The sequence below is a fragment of the Magnolia sinica genome, chromosome 3, assembly GCF_029962835.1.
Source record: "Magnolia sinica isolate HGM2019 chromosome 3, MsV1, whole genome shotgun sequence".
Taxonomy (NCBI): Eukaryota; Viridiplantae; Streptophyta; class Magnoliopsida; order Magnoliales; family Magnoliaceae; genus Magnolia; species Magnolia sinica.
Genome location: NC_080575.1, coordinates 42065120 through 42087689, shown reverse-complemented (window position 1 = coordinate 42087689; position 22570 = coordinate 42065120). Strand labels below are relative to the sequence as shown.

The window sequence follows — 22570 nt, the reverse complement described above, 5'->3', positions numbered from 1 at the left end:
TAAACCTTAACCTAGACCTAGACCTAAACCTAAACCTAAACCTATAGCCCAAACTCAATTCCCTAAACCTTAACCTAGACCTAGACCTAGACCTAAACCTAAACCTATAGCCTAAACTCAATTCCCTAAACCTCAACCTAAACCTAAACCTAAACCTATAACCTAAACTCAATTCCCTAAACCTCAACCTAGACCTAATCCTAAACCTATAACCAAAACCCAAACCGACTCCTAAACCTAAACCTAAACCTAAACCTATAACCTAACCTCAACCTAGACCTAAGCTTAAACCTATAGCCTAAACTCAAATCCCTAAACCTAAACCTAGACCTAGACTTAAACCTAAACCTATAGCCTAAACTCAATTCCCTAAACCTCAACCTAAACCTAAACCTAAACCTATAGCCTAAACTCAATTCCCTAAACCTTAACTTAGACCTAGACTTAAACTTAAACCTATAGCCTAAACTCAAATCCCTAAACCTTAACCTAGACCTAGACCTAAACCTAAACCTATAGCCTAAACTCAAATCCCTAAACCTTAACCTAGACCTAGACCTAAACCTAAACCTATAGCCTAAACTCAATTCCCTAAACCTCAACCTAAACCTAAACCTAAACCTAAAACCTAAACTCAATTCCCTAAACCTCAACCTAGACCTAATCCTAAACCTATAACCAAAACCCAAACCGACACCTAAACCTAAACCTAAACCTAAACCTATAACCTAACCTCAACCTAGACCTAAACTTAAACCTATAGCCTAAACTCAAATCCGTAAACCTTAACCTAGACCTAGACCTAAACCTAAACCTATAGCCTAAACTCAATTCCCTAAACCTCAACCTAAACCTAAACTTAAACCTATAGCCTAAACTCAATTCCCTAAACCTCAACCTAAAGCTAAACCTAAACATATAGCCTAAACTCAAATCCCTAAACCTTAACCTAGACCTAGACTTAAACCTAAACATATAGCCTAAACTCAATTCCCTAAACCTCAACCTAAACCTAAACCTAAACCTATGACCTAAACTCAATTCCCTAATCTTCAACCTAGACCTAATCCTAAACCTAAACCTAAACTCAAATCCCTAAACCTTAACCTAGACCTAGACCTAAACCTAAACCTATAGCCTAAACTCAATTCCCTAAACCTCAACCTAAACCTAAACCTAAACCTATAACCTAAACTCAATTCCCTAAACCTCAACCTAGACCTAATCCTAAACCTAAACCTAAACCTAAACTCAAATCCCTAAACCTTAACCTATAACCTAACCTAAATCTATAACCAAAACCCAAACCGACACCTAAACCTAAACCTAAACCTAAACCTATAACCTACACCTAAACTTAAACCTATAGCCTAAACTCAAATTCCTAAACCTTAACCGCTGACCTAGACCTAAACCTAAACCTATAGCCTAAACTCAATTCCCTAAACCTCAACCTAGACCTAATCCTAAACCTATAACCAAAACCCAAACCGACACCTAAACCTAAACCTAAACCTAAACCTATAACCTAACCTCAACCTAGACCTAAACCTAAACCTATAGCCTAAACTCAATTCGCTAAACCTTAACCTAGACCTAGACCTAAACCTAAACCTATAGCCTAAACTCAATTCCCTAAACCCCAACCTAAACCTAAACCTAAACCTATAACCTAAACTCAATTCCCTAAACCTCAACCTAGACCTAATCCTAAACCTAAACCTAAACTCAATTCCCTAAACCTTAACCTAGATCTAGACCTAAACCTAAACCTATAGCCTAAACTCAATTCCCTAAACCTCAACCTAAACCTAAACCTAAACCTATAGCATAAACTCAATTCCCTAAACCTTAACCTAGACCTAAACTCAATTCCCTAAACCTATAGCCTAAACTCAATTCCCTAAACCTCAACCTAGACCTAATCCTAAACCTAAACCTAAACTCAAATCCCTAAACCTTAACTTATAACCTAACCTAAACCTATACTTATAACCTAAAACTATTCCCAAATCCCAAAACCTATTACCTAAACCTAACCTTTCCCTAAACCATAACCCATTCTCAATTCCCTAAAGCTATAACCTATAACCTAAACCTAAACCTAAACATAAACCTAACCTAAACTTATAACCTTTCCTAAAACCTTTAACTTAAACCTAAACTTAAAACCTAAATGTATTCTCAATTCTTAAACCCAAACCTACACGTAATCCTAATCTCAACTCCCTAACCTAAACCTAAACTTGAAAGCCCAAACCTAAACCCGATCCCGAACCCGAACCCGATTTCCTAAACCTAAACCTTAACCTGTAATCAAGTTCCCAAAAGCTATAACCTATAACCTAAACCTAAACCAAAATCTATAACCTAAACCTTAACCTATAACCTAAACTTAATTATAACCTATAGCCTAACCTTAACCTAAACCTATAACCTAAACCTAAACCAAACCTAAACCTATAATCATATGGTGAGACCATTTCTTTTGTGTCAATTTCATTCCTCTTTGAGTTTTTTTTTTAATTCATTAAGAAAAAAAGTGGTTATACGTGATGCACTTCTTTTACTGTCTTTCTTTTCTCTAATGGGCATTCTAATTTATGAATGACATGACTGTTTGTAGGATGATGGAATATACGAAGCTGCTGAAATTCGGTGAAGTCGAGCACATTTCTCTAATGAAGCTAAAGATTTGTATTTTCAGCATTATTGTATTTGTAACTGTATTTGATTGTAATTGTAATTAATTGAATGAAGGATTGTAATTGTAATTAATTGAATGAAGGATTGTAATTGTAATTGAATGAATGAAGGATTGTAATTGTAATTGAATGAATGAATGATTGTAATTGAATGAATGAATGATTGTACAGGTGGTATTTGAATGAACAGGTGGTAATTGAATGAACAGGTGATGAATGAATGAATGATTGTACAGGTGGTATTTGAATGAACAGGTGGTAATTGAATGAACAGGTGATTTAATTTTTCAATGTACAAAATAACTACGGATATTGACCGTAGCCACTAGTCAAACAGGTGGAGACTTTTTAATTTTGGCATATTGCTACGGACTTTCAGCTACAAATAATATCCGTAGCTGTTTGAAGTTTTTGCTACGGATATAATTGCTATGGATTATATCTGTAGCTATTTACAATATAGCTATGGATTAAATCCGTAGCCAATAATCAGATAGGTATAGCCTTTTAAATTTTGCCCTATTGCTACGGACTTTCAGCTACAAATATATCTATAGCTGTTTTTTTTTTTTTTTTGCTACAGGGGAAAAGGCTATGGATTAAATCCGTAGCCTTAGGTCTATGGCTACGGATTAAATCCGTAGCCTTAGGTCTATGGCTACGGATTAAATCCGTAGCCATAGGTTCCAGACCTATTGTTATGGCACCTACGACGACGGTCGTGTTACGGACTAGCTACGGACTTAATCCGTAGCCTTAGGTCTATGGCTACGGATTAAGTCCGTAGCCTTTACCCGTTTTTTTGGTAGTGATAGCCTGCGATACTACATACTATCATCCCGAGTTTACACTCCAGCAAAGTCATTCCATTTGCACCGCATATTGCATTATATTCATAGCATATGGCATTTTGGGTTACTCTATGTCTGCATTTATATGACTTAGATAAGGCTGATGGTATTCGTAGCTCTCCCAAATTGCATATTTCATTACATCCTCGATATTTGATATCTAATTCATTGTGTTTCCGCATTACATAGCCGATATACATTACTTTCTCAGTATATGATATTGACTTGCTATGTCTTTTCATCGCATATCGTAGATGAGGTTGATGATATTCTTATGGACTTGCAGTATTTTCACTTACTCTGATATCGTATGATTCATGCCAGTAATTTCGATATTGTATGATTAAGGCATTGTATTAAATGCTTGACACTTATCTTGTGCACACACTTACACCACCCTCTAAGCTTTCTATAAGCTTATGCACGATAGATGCATGTAGGTAATGATAGGACGCAGTCGAGCTAGGGCAGGAACATGCGGCAGAGCTTCTGGAGAGCTTATTATATGCATGTATTTCCTTTTCAGTATTGTACTTAAATGACTATATTAGTGGATATGTGATGATGATGTTGCCTTTGTGATTTGGGTAAACTTGTAGTTATGCCTCTTACGAGATAAATGCACGTTGGAAAAAAAAATCCTCCTTGTAAGATCTCAGGATCGAAACCTGGCATTTGGGCACTGGGAGCCAAGAATGGGGTACTATGGAGGCTATCGACGCCGGATTCTACAATCGGGATTCCTGAGAATTCGATTTCTGGGTTTGGGGCGTGACAGTATACTACCCCTAGGTCAGGTCGGCCAAGACCACCTCAACCTCGGCCTTGGCCTCCTACTGCACATCTCTGATGATTCTGAACAATTAGATCTTATCTAAGAGAGATTCTCCCGAGGACATCCGCGATACGCTCGGGATCCTGAGATTTTCGCCAAGGATCTCGAGAGATCCTTACGATATGTATGGGATCCAAATCCTTCTATAATACACACCTATCAAATAAGGAGACTGCCTCCTACTCCACCGCCCTCTCCTACCTATAAATATGAGCATCCCTAATGGTGAAAAGTATGCAGAATCTCTCACCCAAAAACCCCTCGATACTATTAGACCCAGATTCCTAAGCTGACTTTGGCATCAGAGGGTCCCCTGCTCGAGCTAAGGTCTCCTTTATCTTCCTCTTGTGTAGGTACTCGAAGGTTTAAAAAGGGTGGACCAGATTTTTACATCAACAATAACCATTAGTGTAACAAGGTCATAAAACATCATCACCATCACATATCCACTAAGGGCCTGTTTGGCTGGGCGAATCCCGTGGGATTAGGAGGGATGGGATGGATTTTAAGGTAATGATGGTGGTGTTAGTGGATTGGTTTAATATCTATGGGATTGCTATATCCAGGGATAAGTTCACTGTATCTGTTTTGCACGCCCGGCATATCCCTGGATTTTACCTTCTAATCCGTCCAACCAAGGGATGAGATCAATTTTAAGGTAATGATGGTGATGTCAGTGGATTGTTTTCAGATCCATGGGATTACTTATATCCCAGGACAAGTTCACCGGGTTTGTTTGGCTCGTCATGCATATCCCGGGATATCGTGATCTCATCCCTCCTAATACCGTGGGATCGGTCCGGCCAAACAGGCCCTAATATAATCTTCGAATACATTTCTGGAAAAAGAAATACAAAATATAAACAAGAACTCAAAAGCTTATGCTTTGGACTCAATGTTGCTAATAAACCTTAGCATCACTTGTAGCATAAACAAACGCGCATAAGCCTCCTATAAATCTTAGTAGAGTGTGTGTGTGCATGCACAATACATATAACAAGAATACAAATATCAGAGTATGCGAAAGATAACGGAGGGCGAAGCTACCAAGTCCATGAATGTTGTTAGCCATTCCAAAGTTATGCAATGCAAGGCCTAGGTGCCCGAATGTCATATGTTAGAGATGCAATGCAAACATGTCAATCCTCAACTAGTCCACATATCAGAACAGATCATTTACTGGAAACATCATCGGGGTCTACTACAAAATAAAACTGGCTTCCACCCCGTCGTGCGCATGACAAAGTGAGTGGAAAAGACCTCACTATCCTCCTTACCAATGATATGCCAATGCCCACCTCACACATCGATAACGGACCCATTTCACGAGCTGGTCAGACTCAACCTAGCTTACACCCCCTAACTCTCAGGTAGATAAGGTCACACCCCTTTTTAACCAACCTCGATACAATGGGAGACGCGGCCTACTGGTATTTGACACTCGGGCACTCTTGTTATCCACTCGATCTTGACGTTGAAGCATCCTACTAGTTCTATATGAATTTAGGGACTTTCACCCAAAGATATCCATAATGCCCAAGTGTTTGAATACATATTTTTGGTATTCAATCCGGTTATCCATGGTATACCTGTGGAAGCCACAACCCCGATGTTGCTAAGGTGTAAAGTGATTGTGACATATAGGATGCGAAATGCATGAGTCATACTATCCAAGTCATGCACCAAAATTGCGCATATCGCACGACCATGTAAGGTAACCCTATCTCATATAATGTCCCCTAAGTGTCTCAAGTCAAATGACATATGCTATGAACAATCGTCATCCACAACAGGCATATAAATGATGCTTATGGGCATATACTTGGGCACGATATCACTACGCTAAGCATGTTATTAGTGTGTCTTATCAAGCCAAGTACACTAGCATGTTATCAAACATATCAGGTGATAATCAGCATTAATTAACACATCATATATAGAGAGAGAGAGCAGGACCTAAATGGCAAGCCCCACAAGAAATATAAATGTCTATGTGGTGTGGCACACATTAGACTAACAAAGTATCCTCATGTAGCTTGTGTTGCGCAGCACGCCAACAACGCAAGTGAACCAAGATCCAATCTCCAGTCTCACCCACAAACGATAAACAGGAAGAAATATAATCTAGAAGTAGAATCCAAGCATACCAACAGACCACAAGAACGAATTTACGTGGAAAAACCCCAACAAGGGTAAAAAACCACGGGTGCAAACTTCCACTATGAAGAAAACGAACTTACAATCAATATACTCACCTTCTCCAATGCTCCCATGCACAGAGATAGCCCTTTTCTCTAACCTCTTCTCTCTTTCTCCTCTTGGACGCATAGAAACCCTAATCCCATTACATTAGAATTACACTAGAATAGCCCTAAGGACCCCTATTTATAGTTTAAGCAACTCGTGTTTCGTACCTCTGCGAAACTGCCTCAAAATTATGCAGTCCGCATCAAATCCGCGCACAATCTGCGTAACCCTCGACTAGTCGAGCCAAGTCCTCGATTGGTCGAGCGGACCCTCGACTGGTCGAGCCAGGCCCTCGACTGGTCAAGCCCAAAAAATCCAGCTCGCTGGACTTCGAGTCAAGCGAGCCTCGACTGGTCAAGCAGCTCCCTTCGACTGGTCGAGAAGCCCACTCGACCAGTCGAGCAGCGTGGTGAAAAACATCCTTTTTACAACTGGTTACACTACCTTTCCTCTGAACAGAGGAGGAAAACCCCATCAATGATGGCATTGGTGTGCTCGCTTCACACCTCAACAATCTCCCACTTGGAGACACATCACCATAATCTTTCGTCTTCTACATCCAGAGTGCACCACCTCCCCGTCTTCAAGCCTGAAGACTAATCAAAGCTGAATAGAGCTTCAGCTTCTCCCGTGTGATCTCCTTGGTCAACATATCTGCAAGGTTCTCACTTATATGGATCTTGTCCAGAGCAATCGATCGATCTTCCAGTAATGAACGTATGAAGTGATATCTGATGTCAATATGCTTGGTCCTTAAATAAAAAGCTAAATTCTTAGCTAAGTGTATTGCACTCTGACTATCACTGTATGGTTTGCAATTTTCTTGCTTCTTTCCTAACTCTTCCATGAAACCTTACATCCTCACCATCTCCTTACACGCTCTGTAGCTGCAACATATTCTGCTTTTGTTGTACCGATGGATACTATCTTCTGTAACTGAGAGACCCAACTGACTCTAGCACTACCCAGAGTAAAGACATACCCTATAATACTTCTTCTGTTGTTGATATCTCCTACCAAATCTGAATCTACGTAGCCTTGTAGCTTGATTTCCGATCCTCCATAACTAGAGGTGGGCATTGGACTGAGTCAGATCGGATTGGGCCTAACCCAATCCTGTCCGAAATCTTGATACGCTAACCCGAACTCGATTCGATTCGGGGCCAAATCCGAGACATGCGATCCGATCAAATCCGACACCCTGTTGGCCTGACCTGAACCGAGTCCGACTCGGCCAGGGAAACCGAGTCGGATCGGATTGGGTGCAACTCGGATTAATTGTTTTTAATAGTGAAAATCATTATCCTCGTTATTATTTTCAGTGTGGTCCATTTGAGCTTTAGATATGATTTATTTTTTTCCAAATGATTTAAAATGATCACGAAAAATGAATAAACGGTATGGATATAAAAAATACATCATTGTGGGCCCATGTAACATTGATATCATTTGAGCCGTTCGTACAACTCGCAACTCGAGGTGTTACAGCTGTGCCTGTGAACGTCACAGTCACAACAGTTGCAACGTGAAATGGCTTTCACGTTAGCATGTTCTGTACATTTAGTAGGATATTTGTTATATCCAAACCATCCATCCATTTAGCAATCTTGTTTTAAGGCTTGAGATGAAAAATAAGATAGATCTGACTATTAAGTGGACCACACTTGACAAAGCATTCTCAGCTGCTATTTGTGGTGTGGTCCATATGATCTTTGGATATGATTTATTTTTTAGATAATACTCTATAATGATCTCTAAAACTATATGAACGGTTTAGATATAATAAATACATCACTGTGGGGTCCATATAACTTTGATCTCCTTTGAACCGTTCGTACAACTCGGAGCTCGAGGAGCGTCAGTGCTCATCTTCGCACGACACGTGCCTACAGTTGTAGGCTTAGGGACGCGGATTGTGTACTACCCCCGCCAGTCCCCAGCTCCAAATGGGCAGTTCTGTGGGCGGGCCCACCATGATGTATCTATACATCCAAACTATCTATCCCTTTTCTCATATTATTCTAAGGCATTAAAATAAAAAATGAGGCAGATCCAACGATCAAATGGACCACACCAAAGATGACTCTTGCATTTAATTCAACTGACCTTCAATGCTTTGTGCATTTTAATGCAACCAAGAATAAGATTATTATTTTGTGTGGTCCACTTTAGCGTTGGATATGCTTCATTTTTGTGTTCATACCTTAAAATAATCTGAGAAAAGGGATGGACGGTTTAGATGTACAGATACATAACGGTGGGCCCACCCACAGAACTGCCCTTTCGAAGCTAGGCATTGGACGTACATAGCTTCTTGAAGAAGCTTATGCCTGTTGCTTCATGAAGAAGCTTCAAGTACAGGCTAACAGTAACCCAGCTGTAAACTCTCTAGCCTCTAGGTTGTCATCATGACTAAACTCTGTTGGGCCCATCGTGAACGTATTTGGTCTATCCACACCATCCATCCATTTTTCCATCTTATTTTAGACGTTGAGACCAAAATTTAAGCATACCCAAAGATCAAGTGGACCATACCATTAGAAACAGTTGGAATAATGACTTCCACCGTTGAAACCTTTCTAAGGCCCATAGTGATATTTATTTCTCATCCAACCTGTTTATAAGATCACACAGATATGGATGAAGGGAAAACACAAATACAAGCTTGATCCAAACTTCAGTGGCCCCCAAGAAAATTTCAACGGTATTTGTTCAATTCACACTGTTTCCTATGGTGTGGTCCAGTTTAGGCTTGGATATACTTAATTTTTAGGCTCAAACCTTAAAATTATCTGTTAAAATGGATGGACGGAGTGGATGAAATACATAAATCACGGTGGACCCCATAGAGTTTAATCAGTACGCTTAGCCTACTGAGTTACTCAGTACGCAATCTGTCGCAATCCGCTTGCAGCTAACACCAGCTGTAGTTGGTACGTGTCACTCGAAGACAAGAACTGACCCTCCTCGAGCTCTGAGTTGTACGAATGGTTTAAAGGAGATCAAAGTTACATGGGCCTTATAGTGATGTATTTATTATATCTACATCGTTCATCTATTTCCAGAGATCATTTTAAAGCATTATCTAAAAAATGAGTCATATCCAGAGATCATCTAGACCACACCATAAATAGAAGCAGAGATAATGATTTTTTCACCGTTAAAAAATTTGTAGGATCCACCTACTAATATGAGATGTAGGGAGGGATAAACTTATAATTTTATAATTACCACACCCGATGCGGTCTGGATCAAATCGGATCGGATCCAAACGGATCGGATTTCGGTTCTGGTTGGTCGGATTTGTTACTTACCCGAATCCGATCCGACTGTCATTCGGATTTGACCGATCCTACCTGAACCTAAACGATTCAGGCCTTCGGTTCTGTTCGAATCGGGGCGGATCGGGTCCATTTTGCCCACCTCTATCCATAACACAACCTTACATCCACAGTACCTACTAGGTGTCTAAGAATCTACTTCATAGCTTCTCAATGTTCCTTCCCGAGGTTATTCATGAACCTGCTAATAAATCTCATTGCTTGAGCAATATCTGGCCTCGTGCTCACCATAACATACATGAGGCTCCCAATATTTGACATGTATGAGACTTTAGTCATGTAGTCCCATTCCTCCTGCATCTTTGTATCTTGCTCCTTAGAAAACTTGAAGTGGTTAGCTAATGGAGTGCTAATCGGCTTAGCACTTCCCATACTGAATCGATCAAGTACCTTGGCTATGTACTCTACCTGTGATAAAAGTAGTTTCTTGTTTTCCCTGTCACGCTTTATCCTCATGCCTAGAATTTGTTTTGCAGCTCTTAAATCCTTCATGGAAAATTCTCTAGACAGTTGTCTTTTGAGATCTGAGATATCCTTCATACTTGATCCGATCACAAGCATATCATCAACATACAGAAGAAGGATGATATACGACATATCAAACTTCTTCAAATAGTAACAGTAGTCTGCATGATATCTCCTAAAACTATTTCCTGACATGAAACTGTCGAACTTCTTGTACCATTGCCTCAGAACCTTCTTCAGGCCATATAGACTCTTTTTCAGTTTACACACTTTGTTTTCCTTTTCTGGTGCCACGTATCTTATCGGCGACGCATGTATATCTCTTCTTCAAGGTCCCCATGAAGAAAGGTTGTCTTAACATCTAACTGCTATAAATGTAAGTCATCTGTAGCCACTATATTCAAAACCATGCGAATCATAGACATTTTCACCACTGGTGAAAATATTTCAGTGAAGTCGATACATGCCTTTTGTTGGAACCCTTTCACAACCAATCTGGACTTATACCGTTTCAAACCATCGTGCTCCTCCTTTAGTTTGTAAACCCGCTTGTTATGAAGAGCTTTCTTACCCTTAAGTAGAGTGACTAGCTCCCATGTTCGATTGGACTCAAGAGAGTCCATCTCATCATCCATGGCCTACTCCCACTTAACCTGTATATCTAACTGTAATGCCTCTTCAAAACACTCTGATTCACCATTATCTGTCAGCAGTAAATAATGTAAGAACGGTGAGTATCGGACCTTGGGTCTCCTGTCTCGAGTAGACCTCCTCACAACCACTGTCTGCAGCTCTGCCTCATTATGCTCCTGTGCATGATCATCCTGTGGCACTATAACACCCGTGTCCGGTAACTCTTCCAACTCTACGAGTTCTTTCGCATCAGCCTTATTTTGTTTTTGCTGTACACTGTCTTTATGCATCACTTTTTCATTGAAGAGTACATCTTTGCTTCTGATGATTTTTCAGTTCTCTGTATGCCAAAACCGGTAGCCAAAATTATGTTGCTCATAGCTTATAAATGTGCACTTATTGGACTTCTCATCTAGCTTATTTTTGTGCTCTACATCAATGTAAACATATGAAGTGCAACCAAACACTTTGAGATGTGTAAGGTTCACTTCTTTCCTAGTCCGCGTTTCTTCTAGTAGCCCACCATCCAATGGTGTTGAAGGACTTCTATTGATGAGATATATGGCAGTATTCACAACATCTACTTAAAACATTTTGGGCAACCCAACATGTCACCTCATGCTCCTGGTGTGTGTGTGTGTGTGTGTGTGTGTGTGTGTGTGTGTGTGTAAGCCACTAGTATCATAACCTACATGTACATTTGGTCATCACGGCTTCTACGTCGGACACTGTGACCAGAAATCTTCAAAAAAAAAAAAAAAAACACTTAGAAACTCGTTGGAGTTGGTGCACGGAGGTGACAACGATCTTAAAGTCCAAAATAGTCTGCTTCCATGAAAAGAAAATGAAGAAGAAAGAGAAAGAAAATGTTAAGTGACATTTCCATTTAAGGGGCCCACATATTGAACCCATCCCACATCTTATGTGAGTCCCACTAGATCATTTTGTACTAGATCCAAGCCATCGACTTAAAAGAGATTTTAACTTCATTCCACTAGTACAAGTTTGAGGCTAAAACTCATCACAAATGGATCATATCAGAGGAAATATTTTAAAATAAACTCACAACATTAATGCAGTTGTGGGCCACGGACAACTCTAATTATTTTTTTAATGACCCTGATTAAAGTGAACGAATCAGATCGGCCAAGGGCTGGGCCCAGTTATTGATTTAGTGGGACCCACACACCATTCTCAAAAGATCATCTTGGCTTCTGTAAAAAGCTACTACAATATAATATGAGAGGACACCTAGCATAGGGGCATTTTCATCTTGAAAAAGGTCAAATAGTGCATAGAAGCATAAAAAGATATGGAATCAAATTCCAATGCCAACACCTTTATTACGTCATAGTTGAGGCCATTTCAATTAATAACCCCTAAAATCTATCACTATAGGTGCAGCCTTGACAATGGGGCCGCCTTGATGCATATATTGTATATTCATGCTGTCCATCCGTTTTGCCGGATCATTTTCGGACATGACTCCAAAATTAAAGTGGTTCTCAAGTAGACTACACCATAGGAAACAATCAGTGATTGAACACCCACCATTTAAAAATTCGTAAAGCCCACAATAATGTTTATTTTTCATCCAAGATATTGGTAAGCTCACATAAGCGTGGATGAAGGCAAAAAAACAAACACAAAAAAAAAAAAAAAAAAACAAACAAATAACAGCCTTATTTAAAACTTTTGCACCTCAAATGAAGTTTTTAATGGCCAATCATCACTGTTTCATGTGGTGTGGTACACCTGGAATTTGGATCTACTTCATGTTTTACGGTCATGTTCTAAACTGAGCTGAAAAACGGATAGATAGCATAGGTATACAATACATGCATCAAAATGAACCCTAGTCGTCAGGGCTGCACCCTGTGGGATGAGGCCGGTTCGTACCTAATCCACTCCCTTGCGGGGGAATCTGTCCCTTATGAACTGTGCCAATGGAACCGTATATTTCTTTTCGGCTCTGTACGTGGCCAACTGACAGATTGGCGTATCCAATTAGCCAGCTTCAATGTGATACGCAATTTTGTGTATACAATAAACATAGGCGAGGACACAAGTGGGCGACTGCAAAACCCTAATCTAAAGGCCCGTTATGATGTTTTTGAGAAATTCATCGGTCCATCCATTTACCAACTCTTGTAAAGAAAGTGAACTTCAAAAAATGAAGCAGATTCAAAACTCAAGTAAACAGCACAGCAAAAACAACGGGGATTGAATGCCCATCATTGAAACATTTACGGGGTCATAAAGGTTTGAATCATGCTAATATTTGTATTTTCAATTCATCCCAGTGGTTATTACCTTGTGAACGGTTTGTATTTTCAATTCATCCCAGTGGTTATTACCTTTTGAACGGTTTGTATTTTCAATTCATCCCAGTGGTTATTACCTTGTGAACGGTTTTGATGGTATATAAAAATCACGGTAGACGTCAGAAATGTTTCAACGGTAGACATAGCCCTCTTCACTTTTCGTCGTTACATGAGCCGGAAAAATGGATGTACTATATTCTTCGTAAACTTTATAGTGGGTCCTACTATCTTCCGCGGGTACATCATTCGGGTAATTGTAAGCGGTTTCTGTTGATATAGCTCGTGCGTTGACGTCGGTAAAATTTGTGGGTCCCTTCATGAGGTATGTGTTATATCCAAACCGTCCATCCAGTTGGTGTGCTTGTCTTAAGTCTTAAACTGAAAAATAAGACAGATTTAAAATCAAATGGACCACACTGAAAAAGGTAGTGGGGGATTGAACGTCTACCATTAAAATCCTTTTGAATGTTAAAGAAATTTTGGATCAATATGATATTTGTTTTTCTTCTTCATCAAGGTCTTTGTGACCCTATGAACAGATTGGAAGAAAAATAAACATTATGATTGGCCCCTATTATTCCCAATTTGTGGTGTGGTCCAGCTGAGATTTCAATATAATTCATATATTTTTTTTTTGAATGATGCTTTAAAATGACCTCCACAAATGGATGAACCGCGTAAATATAATAAGTACATCATTTTAACGCCATGTAACTTTGATCTCCTCTGAACCGTTCTTACAACTCAGAGCTGGACGTCTTCGCACGACAGGTACACACATCATCTCCTCTGAACCGTTCTTACAACTCAGAGCTGAACGTCTTCGCACGACAGGTACCCACATCAGCTATATCGCTGGTGTGTGGTACATCAGCGAATCCGCTTCCGCTTTAAACGGTGTTTTTTTAGCTTATTTTAAAACATGCAAATCAAAAACTCAATTAGACACCAAAACGTCACCATAACGTGGATAGGAATCGAATTGCGTGGATAGGTAAATACCAACTGATGAAACCTTTCTAATGTCGGCCGTGATGTTAATATGCCATTAATATGATTTAAAATCAGCCTCATCCAAAACTAATGAGCCCCATGAATGTTTTCAACGGTGGAAATTTAATATTTCATCGTTCGGCCCACTTGAGTTTTGGATTTACATCTTTTTTCATCATATCCTAAAATGAGCTCAAAATACGTATGGACAAATGAATTTCTCACAAAGATATTAGCAAGGCCTCACTTAACATCCCTGAAAGGAACTTCTTGCAAAGGCTTCCGCAGGAAACACGCGTCCGAGGGAATCCGCGCTCCACGCCACTTTCTTCCAATTGGACCGGGTTTCCTACGGCGACAAAAAGTGACGCAGATTGGATGGTGAACTCTTTGATGAGCCTACGGTGATGTACGGGCTTTATCTCCAGCTCATTTTAGAGGATTAGCTTAAAATATAAGTATATAAAAAGCTCAAATGATCCACACCACATTGTGGATTGAATCCCTACGGTTGAAAATTTCTTTAAGGTCACAAAAGTTTTCGATCAAGCCAATATAATGTCTTCCCTTCATCCAAATGACAACTAAATATCACTATAAACCTTAGAAAGATTTCAGTGGTGGATATCATTATCCACACTCATTCTTCTGGTGTGGTCGACTTGAGCTATGAATATCCTTAGATTTTAGGTTCACGCACTGAAATGAGTTGGTAGAATAGATGAATGGCATGGATAAAGCACATACAGAGTCGTGCTGGAGTTAACCTGTAATCCGAGTCCACAGGGTACCATCGAGGCGGCAGGCTATCGTAAATATAGGGAATCCATGAACTTATCCATGTCAAATGAAGGCACGTGGAAGGTCTACAAGCTGAGGATGGAGAACATCCCATGATTGCTGCACCTTCCAAGAAACTTCCTTGGAATAAATTCCTCAGGAAAACTTCGGTACCGAGCTGGGCTGGTGGGTTGCGTCTTTTGGATCTTGTGGTTCACCGTTCTCTTACTCAATCGAAAGGGTAACGTGAAGTTGACCTGATGAAGGTCGAGCTTGTCGACATTTGCATTATTTATTGGTTCTTGTTGAGTTACGGGACGTTCGTGGAACTTGGGTAGGATACGTTCATTTGAAACCTTGTTAAAGCGGTCAACCTAAGTTTGGGAATGGCAAGAAATTTAATACAACTTCTCATCCGAGTTGGACACAAACAATGGATGAGCCGGATGCCTGAACTAAATTTAAGTGGGCCCTATAAACAATCAATAGATTTTAATGGGTGTGCATCCACTCTCAAATGTTGTATATGATGTGGGCCCACAAAGTTATGGATGTTGGAATATTTGGTTAAATAAAATAGACTATTAGAACCGAGAACCAAAAAAGAAAATAAAATTAAGACAGAAGACTTGTTGAATTGAGTTGATGCATGACGTGAGTCACTCGGCTTGAAATCGAATTTGTTCCATTTAGACAACGTCCCAAGTACAACAGGTTTCCAGAGCAATCAACCTCTAGGATACAACGACTATGACCCGGTTCCGGCAGTGCACTTACTGTACGCGGGCTCGAACCACTTGCGGTTTAACCCGAAAGTGCTAGAGTTGACTGAGCGACAAACTCAACAACCAAAACTTGTAATTCAGAAGACAGAGTTTTCAAAATAGAATTTATTTATTTTTTCGTATTTTTAAAACTGGAATAGAAGTTCTTATATAAACTCTGAAGTGGTGGATTAAGCACCATTTTGAAAGGGTTTGGTCTGTTGGGTTTAAACCCAATAGGTGCGACCAACTGAACAATCACATCTCTCCGGTTTAAAACGAAAAGGCATAAGTGTGAGTACACTCTCGCAAATAAATTTCCGTGAGTACCCATATACACACCCACACGAGTGCACTCGCACCCGCGCCCAACCCAGCCCGTCACGCACGCACACACGCATGTGCATGCGGACACGGACACGGACACGGACTCAAACTCGGACTTGGACTCAGCTCGGCGTGTATGCGTGTGTGATCAATAGTATAGATTAGAGCTATTGGCCCTAAAGACCAAATTCACATGCCCCCAAAATGAGGCTCAAGCCCTAAGGCAAAAAGCCTATCTTATATAGAAGATGTTTTTCTTTGTTAAATCCGATGTGGGACCAAACCCATAACTCAAAAGCACCATAAATTTTAAATGTGGAGGGAAATTGAAATATTTGAAATTTCATTTTTAATATAAATTTTGAAACAAAATACAACAATCCCCCATATGTTTCAAAATAAAAAGTCTTTCAGGTTAAAGTGTAATGGTTGTGAAATGATGCAGGTGTCACCATAGACTTGAACCGACATTTGAGTAAGTAAGACAAATCTACAGGAATCGGGTGACACCATAGTATTGAACCTGAATCCTTTTAGTGTAAATCATAAGTACATGCCACTCACACAACTCTTTCTCTGCAAGTGATTTTGCAGTTTGGTGCTTTTCAGCTATACACAATTACATGGATTTCATGAGTGCTCTAAAGAATTCGCTTAGATTGTTATAAGCAGTGGCATCCAGCTCCACACCCATATAAGTGAATTTCATCAAGTGTACGCAACAACTGTCTACACCACCAAATATATGGCTATAGATTCATTAAGAGTTCTAAAAAAACTCATCCTTCTTCATTGCTGCTCGCACTATACACCATTGTAACGCTCTGAAAATCGGGGGTCGTGCATACACCTGATTCCTGAGTTCCTAAGTGTCACTTATAATCGATCTTCATTAATATGCAATTAATCAGATTTAAATGCACAGCCTGAAATTTCTTGGAACATGAAGCACAACCACACATGTCTACTGAAATAAAAGAGATCATGTATATACAGGTCCAAAAGAATATAAATGGGTCGCACAAGGCGTTGCCCAACAAAACCACAAAAAGAATGATATGCCCAAAAAGAATAGAACTGAGCCCACTGCTCAGCGATCTAAATCCTGCCTATCAAGCCGACGGAGAGTTGCCCATCAGCTGGAAGCAAGACAGCTCATCCTCCTCATCAAGACTCTCATCGTTAGGCTCCTCGAACTCATCACTACCTATAGCTATTGAAGAGTCTGGTTGGTGTTTTAAAACATCGTCCTAAAGTGGGAGTGAGTGATCAACTCAGTGGGTGCTATTAGTCTCAAGTTATAACAGACATCAATTATAATATGAACTTAATGAAAAGCAGCCAATCATCAACACCTAGCAATACTTATTAAAATGCATGTATGCGGGGTGATATGATGCATGCCCTCGCCACAACGCTCCCTTGAGCGACTCTATCTAACGATCGCGTATGACCACACTCCCTCAGAGCGACCTTGACTTCCGAGTTGCCACCCTAACTAATGCGATGTGATCATGTTAAGCGAGTATTAGTTAAGTCCATTCATCCAGCAGGTTGGGGAATTTGATACACCTCATGTATCAATGCCCTAAACTGGTTGTGAGGCCAAGACCCCCCAACACATGGGGCTGAGACCCCGCGGTCCGTGATCCCGTCGGGTTCCTCATCCCCGACTTCAAGCACATGAGGAGTGTCGAGAGAAAGGGATCACTCGCAGTCACTACGGGGAGGCGCGGCACCCCAGCGCAGGCCGACAGATCGGACACATTGTCTCATTCCACCATGCCCGGCTTACGAGGCTGTGGACCAATTACAATCGGTTATTAGTGGGCCACTTACGGTTGTAGGATGTCCCAGGTTCCATACATGTCTGAGCAACAAGGTTAACAAACAAGGTTGGTCAGACAGTAGGCTAGACCGCACGAGTTAGGTGAGTGGGAGACGAGTGACATCGAGCATAAGGGACCCATGTAGTCGAACTACAACCACCCGAACACACCCACCCAAACCCACGGGTCTAGCCATACCATAGTCCTACAGATGGGACTACCGTCTCTGCTCATGTTCCTGACCAACCCAAGAGGGTGAGGGTGATCCATAACATGTCAACTATCCAGGTTATCAACAAGCATAACAATATCATATTCTCAAGCATCTCAACCATACAAAAATGGATACTCCTGCAAGCAAGCAAACATTATCAAGAAACAAAGTGCGTGTGAGAGTGTGGGTTTATGAGGAAGTTAAGCACTTCCTCCATCTTAAGAAATCATATGCACAAGGGTAATGAATCATACACCCTAAGAAGCAACAACACATGGGAAAATCAAACAAGGCATGAACATGTAATCATCCATACACAAAATCATGTGAGAGGCAAGAACAATCATCATAAGAGCCAAACCTACAATTCCATACAATTTTAACAAACATACAATTCCTAGGGTTTCTCTAGATTCTCCAAATATGACATCCAAGCAATCAAAATCATTAATCTCATACTAAAATTGGTGCTAGGCCACCTAAGAACAATAGTCCGCACCTTCGAATTGTTGGAGGCTTGGAAGATGACCTAGAAATGAGGGTTTTGGTGTTGACCGGCCGGAATCCCTAAAACAAGCTCTTGCATGTTAGAATTCCAAGCCAATCCTATCTTAATACAAGGGTTTCAAGGAATAAGGGGTGAAGGATCTCACCTAGACGACCCACGGACGATTGTTGAGGTTGTGGTGGAGAGTTTCCTCTTATAGGAGAGGTAGGGAGCTGAAAGGGTTGATTCCCTAGGGTCCCACCTCGATCTAAGGTCCACCTTGGATCTCTTTCACATACTCTCTCTCTCTCTCTCTCTCCTTGCTCTCTCTTTACTCTCTTGGGGTGGTAGATGTGGTGGGAGTTATGAGATAAGAGAGGTTGGTTGTTGGTGGATGGTGGGAGTTTATAAGGGGGATTTGTTGTTGTTGAGAAATGGTGGGAGATATGAGGGAAAGGGCTAGGGTTTATTTCCTAGAGTTGGGCCCATTAGCCCTAAGTTTCCACAATTTTTCCAAATAGACCCCTAGGACTCCCCATTGGTGTTGGGGGTAGCCCTAACACTCCTTTAGCCACCAAATTGGGTGTGTAAGTGTCTCATGGCCCAACAAGGGTTCATGCAAAGTTTGGGATTAAACAGATAAACGAATATGGAGTTTAACCATATGTTCCCGATCTTTAAATGGCTTTGCGGGTCCATTTCTGTTGTTGGGGCAGTTCTGATGGCCCCCGGCCATGAAACTTATAGGGTAGGTGGTCCATGGCCCGATGAAGGGCTATGCAAAATTTGGGAACGATCGGATATAGGGTTTGGTCGCACGGGTCCGATTTGTAATCGACGGTTACCGTGCCACGATCGGGTCCCAAATTTGGTGGACGGATGCAGGACAATACCTTAGACCTTCACCATAAATTTAGAAGAAATCCGATGACTGAAAAGCCCAGAGTCTCAGTTTCATTTACCGGTGCCAGATTTTAACTCTGGCCTTGGGTGGGTTGACCAATGATGTAGGAATGGCTCATATATTTAACTTCTGGGTGTCCAATGGGTCTATGGCCCATGATGGACCACAAGCCCAGTGAGATTTATGGTTCCCTAAAGTTTTATAATTTCTGACCTTCCTGCATCGCAATACGCCCCGTACGGGCTGATGTTGAGTGCAACCTAGCTATCTGGCTTGACGACCCGCATTAGGTCCTATCATGACCCGTCTGGTCCACTCAGTTCGGTTAATCCTAGATTAATTTACTTGCGGTACCTCATCACGGGTAATGTAAACGAACGGTCCTGTAGCAAATCCTACGTGGATGCCCCATGACACTGTGATGGTTGGACGGGACGTTACAATATCCCCCTTATAAATAAATTTTATCATCAAAATTTGTACCTGTTCGTATTGCTAAAGCAGGCTTGGGTAATGCTTGCGGACTTCTGCTTGTCTTCCAAGTGGCCTCTTCTTCATCATGATGGGTCCATAGTACCTTGACTAATGGGATGACCTTATTGCGTAGGACCTGCTCCTTCCTATCCAGTATTCGAGTGGGTCGGAGAATGTATGTGGCATTTTCCTTAATCTCCACGTGCTCCCACTTGATGATATGCGAAGGATCGGGGACGTACTTCTTCAACATCGATACGTGGAAGACGTTATGCACTCCGGCGAGAGGCGTGGGTAGGACCAAGCGATAGGCAACCATACCCACATGGTCCAAAATCTGGAAGGGCCCTATGAACTGTGGCGCGAGCTTTCCCTTCTTGCTGAAGCGTAAAACGCCCTTCATTGGGAAAATCTTGAGAAACACGTGGTCCCCAGCTTCAAATTCTAAGTCTCTCCACCTTGTGTCGGCATAGCTTTTCTGCCTGCTTTGAGCCATCAAGAGGTGGCGCCGGATAATTCCATTCTTCTCGGTCGTGATCCACACCAAATCTTGTCCTAGTAAACTCTTCTCGCCAATTTCCTCCCAACAATGCGGGGCTCGGCACGGACGCCCATACAAAAGCCTCGTAAGGTGCCATACCGATGCTAGCCTGGAAACTATTGTTGTAGGCGAACTCGACATATGGAAAACAATCGTCTCAACTCTCCTGAAAGTCCAAAACACAAGCCCGCAACATGTCTTCCAAAATCTGGTTCACCCGCTCGGTTTGCCCATCTGTCTGCGGGTGGAAGGCAATGCTAAACTTCAACTTCACTCCCATGGCCTCTTGGATGCAGGTCCAGAAGATCGACGTGAATCGTGTGTCCCAGTCTGACACAATTTCTAATGGGACGCCATGGAATCGCACGATTTTCTTGATATACAGCTTGGCCAAATCATCGGTGAAGCTAGATGTCTTAATCGGCAGAAAATGGGCTGATTTGGTTAGCCTGTCCACAATCACCCATATCGAGTCATGCCCCTTTCTTGTCTTGGGCAAGCCAACAATGAAGTCCATAGATATGAAGGCCCACTTCCACTCGGCAATAGGCATGGGCTGCAATAGGCCCGGGGGTCAGCGGTGCTCGGCCTTAACTTATTGACACGTAAGGCATCGGGACACATACTCTGCTATTTCCTTCTTCATGTTGTCCCACCAATAATTTCGCTTCCGGTCCTGCTACATATTGGTACTACTAGGATGTATCGCTAACTTAGAGTTGTGAGCGTTATTTAGGACTCCTTCTCGTAGTCCCTGAAGGTTTGAAACACAAAGGCGGCCTCGGTACCGTAACCCTCCATCGGTACTGATCCTCCACTCAGACTTCCCATCATTCCTTGCTCTTTTCCTCATCTTCTTCGATAACTCATTGCTCTCGTGGGCTTCAATGATTTTATCGTTAATTAGCGGCTGGGCCTGAATGTGGGCTACGACTTCATACGGTTCTTCCACAGTTAGCTTCATGTTGAAGTCTCGAACGAATTCCACCATATCCCACTCTCTCACCATTAGCGGGGCCGTAAAGTCGATTGTCTTCTTGCGACTCAAGGCGTCTGCCACCAAATTGGCCTTGTCAGGGTGATATGAGACATTGAACTTGAAGTCCTTCAACATTTCCATCATGCGATACTATCTCATATTCATGTCTTCTGGGTGAAGATGTATTTGAGACTCTTATGATAAAAAAAGAGCTCAAACTCCTCATCATAAAGATAATGTCTCCATATCTTCAATACAAAAACTACCGCCGCAAGCTCGAGGTTATGTGTAGAGTAGTTATCCTCATGTTTCCATAACTGCCGAGACGGATAAGCAATTGCCCTGTCCTTTTGCATGAGTACACATCTTAAACCCACACAAGAAGCATCAGTATAGACTGTGTACTTGACCCCTTGCTCAGGTAGTACAAGCATAGGTGCCTAAGTCAGTTTGTCCTTCAACTCTTGGAAGGCCGCCTCCGCCTTCTCATTCCATGCAAATTTGAGATCCTTCCGCGTAAGCTGGGATAGCGGTCAGGCTATCTTCGAAAAGTCTTTAATGAATCTTCGATAATAGCCGGCGAGACCGAGAAAACTTTACACTTCCATAACCGCTTCGGTTGCTTCTAATCTTGTACTGCAGCCACCTTGGTGAGATCCACAGATATTCCTTCCTTGGACACTACAAGTCCCAAAAATTTGACCTCCTCCTTCCAGAAGGCGCATTTCCTAAATTGTGCAAACAGTTGATTTTTCTCTAGGGTCTCGAAGATTGCCCTTAAATATTCTCCATGCTCTTCACAGCTTTTTGAATAAATTAATATGTCGTTGATGAACATGATGACGAATCTGTATCAGAATGGCCTACAGATTCTATT

At 41.4% G+C, this 22570-nt stretch overlaps 1 protein-coding gene across 1 annotated transcript; it reads right to left on the bottom strand.

The window, feature by feature from the left end:
• Window positions 1–21393: 21393 nt before the first annotated feature.
• Window positions 21394–21834, bottom strand: LOC131238866 (uncharacterized). Its single transcript, XM_058236458.1, has one exon. The coding sequence runs from the start codon at window positions 21832–21834 to the stop codon at window positions 21394–21396; it is 441 nt and encodes a 146-aa protein (XP_058092441.1).
• Between the last annotated feature and the right edge of the window lie 736 nt (window positions 21835–22570).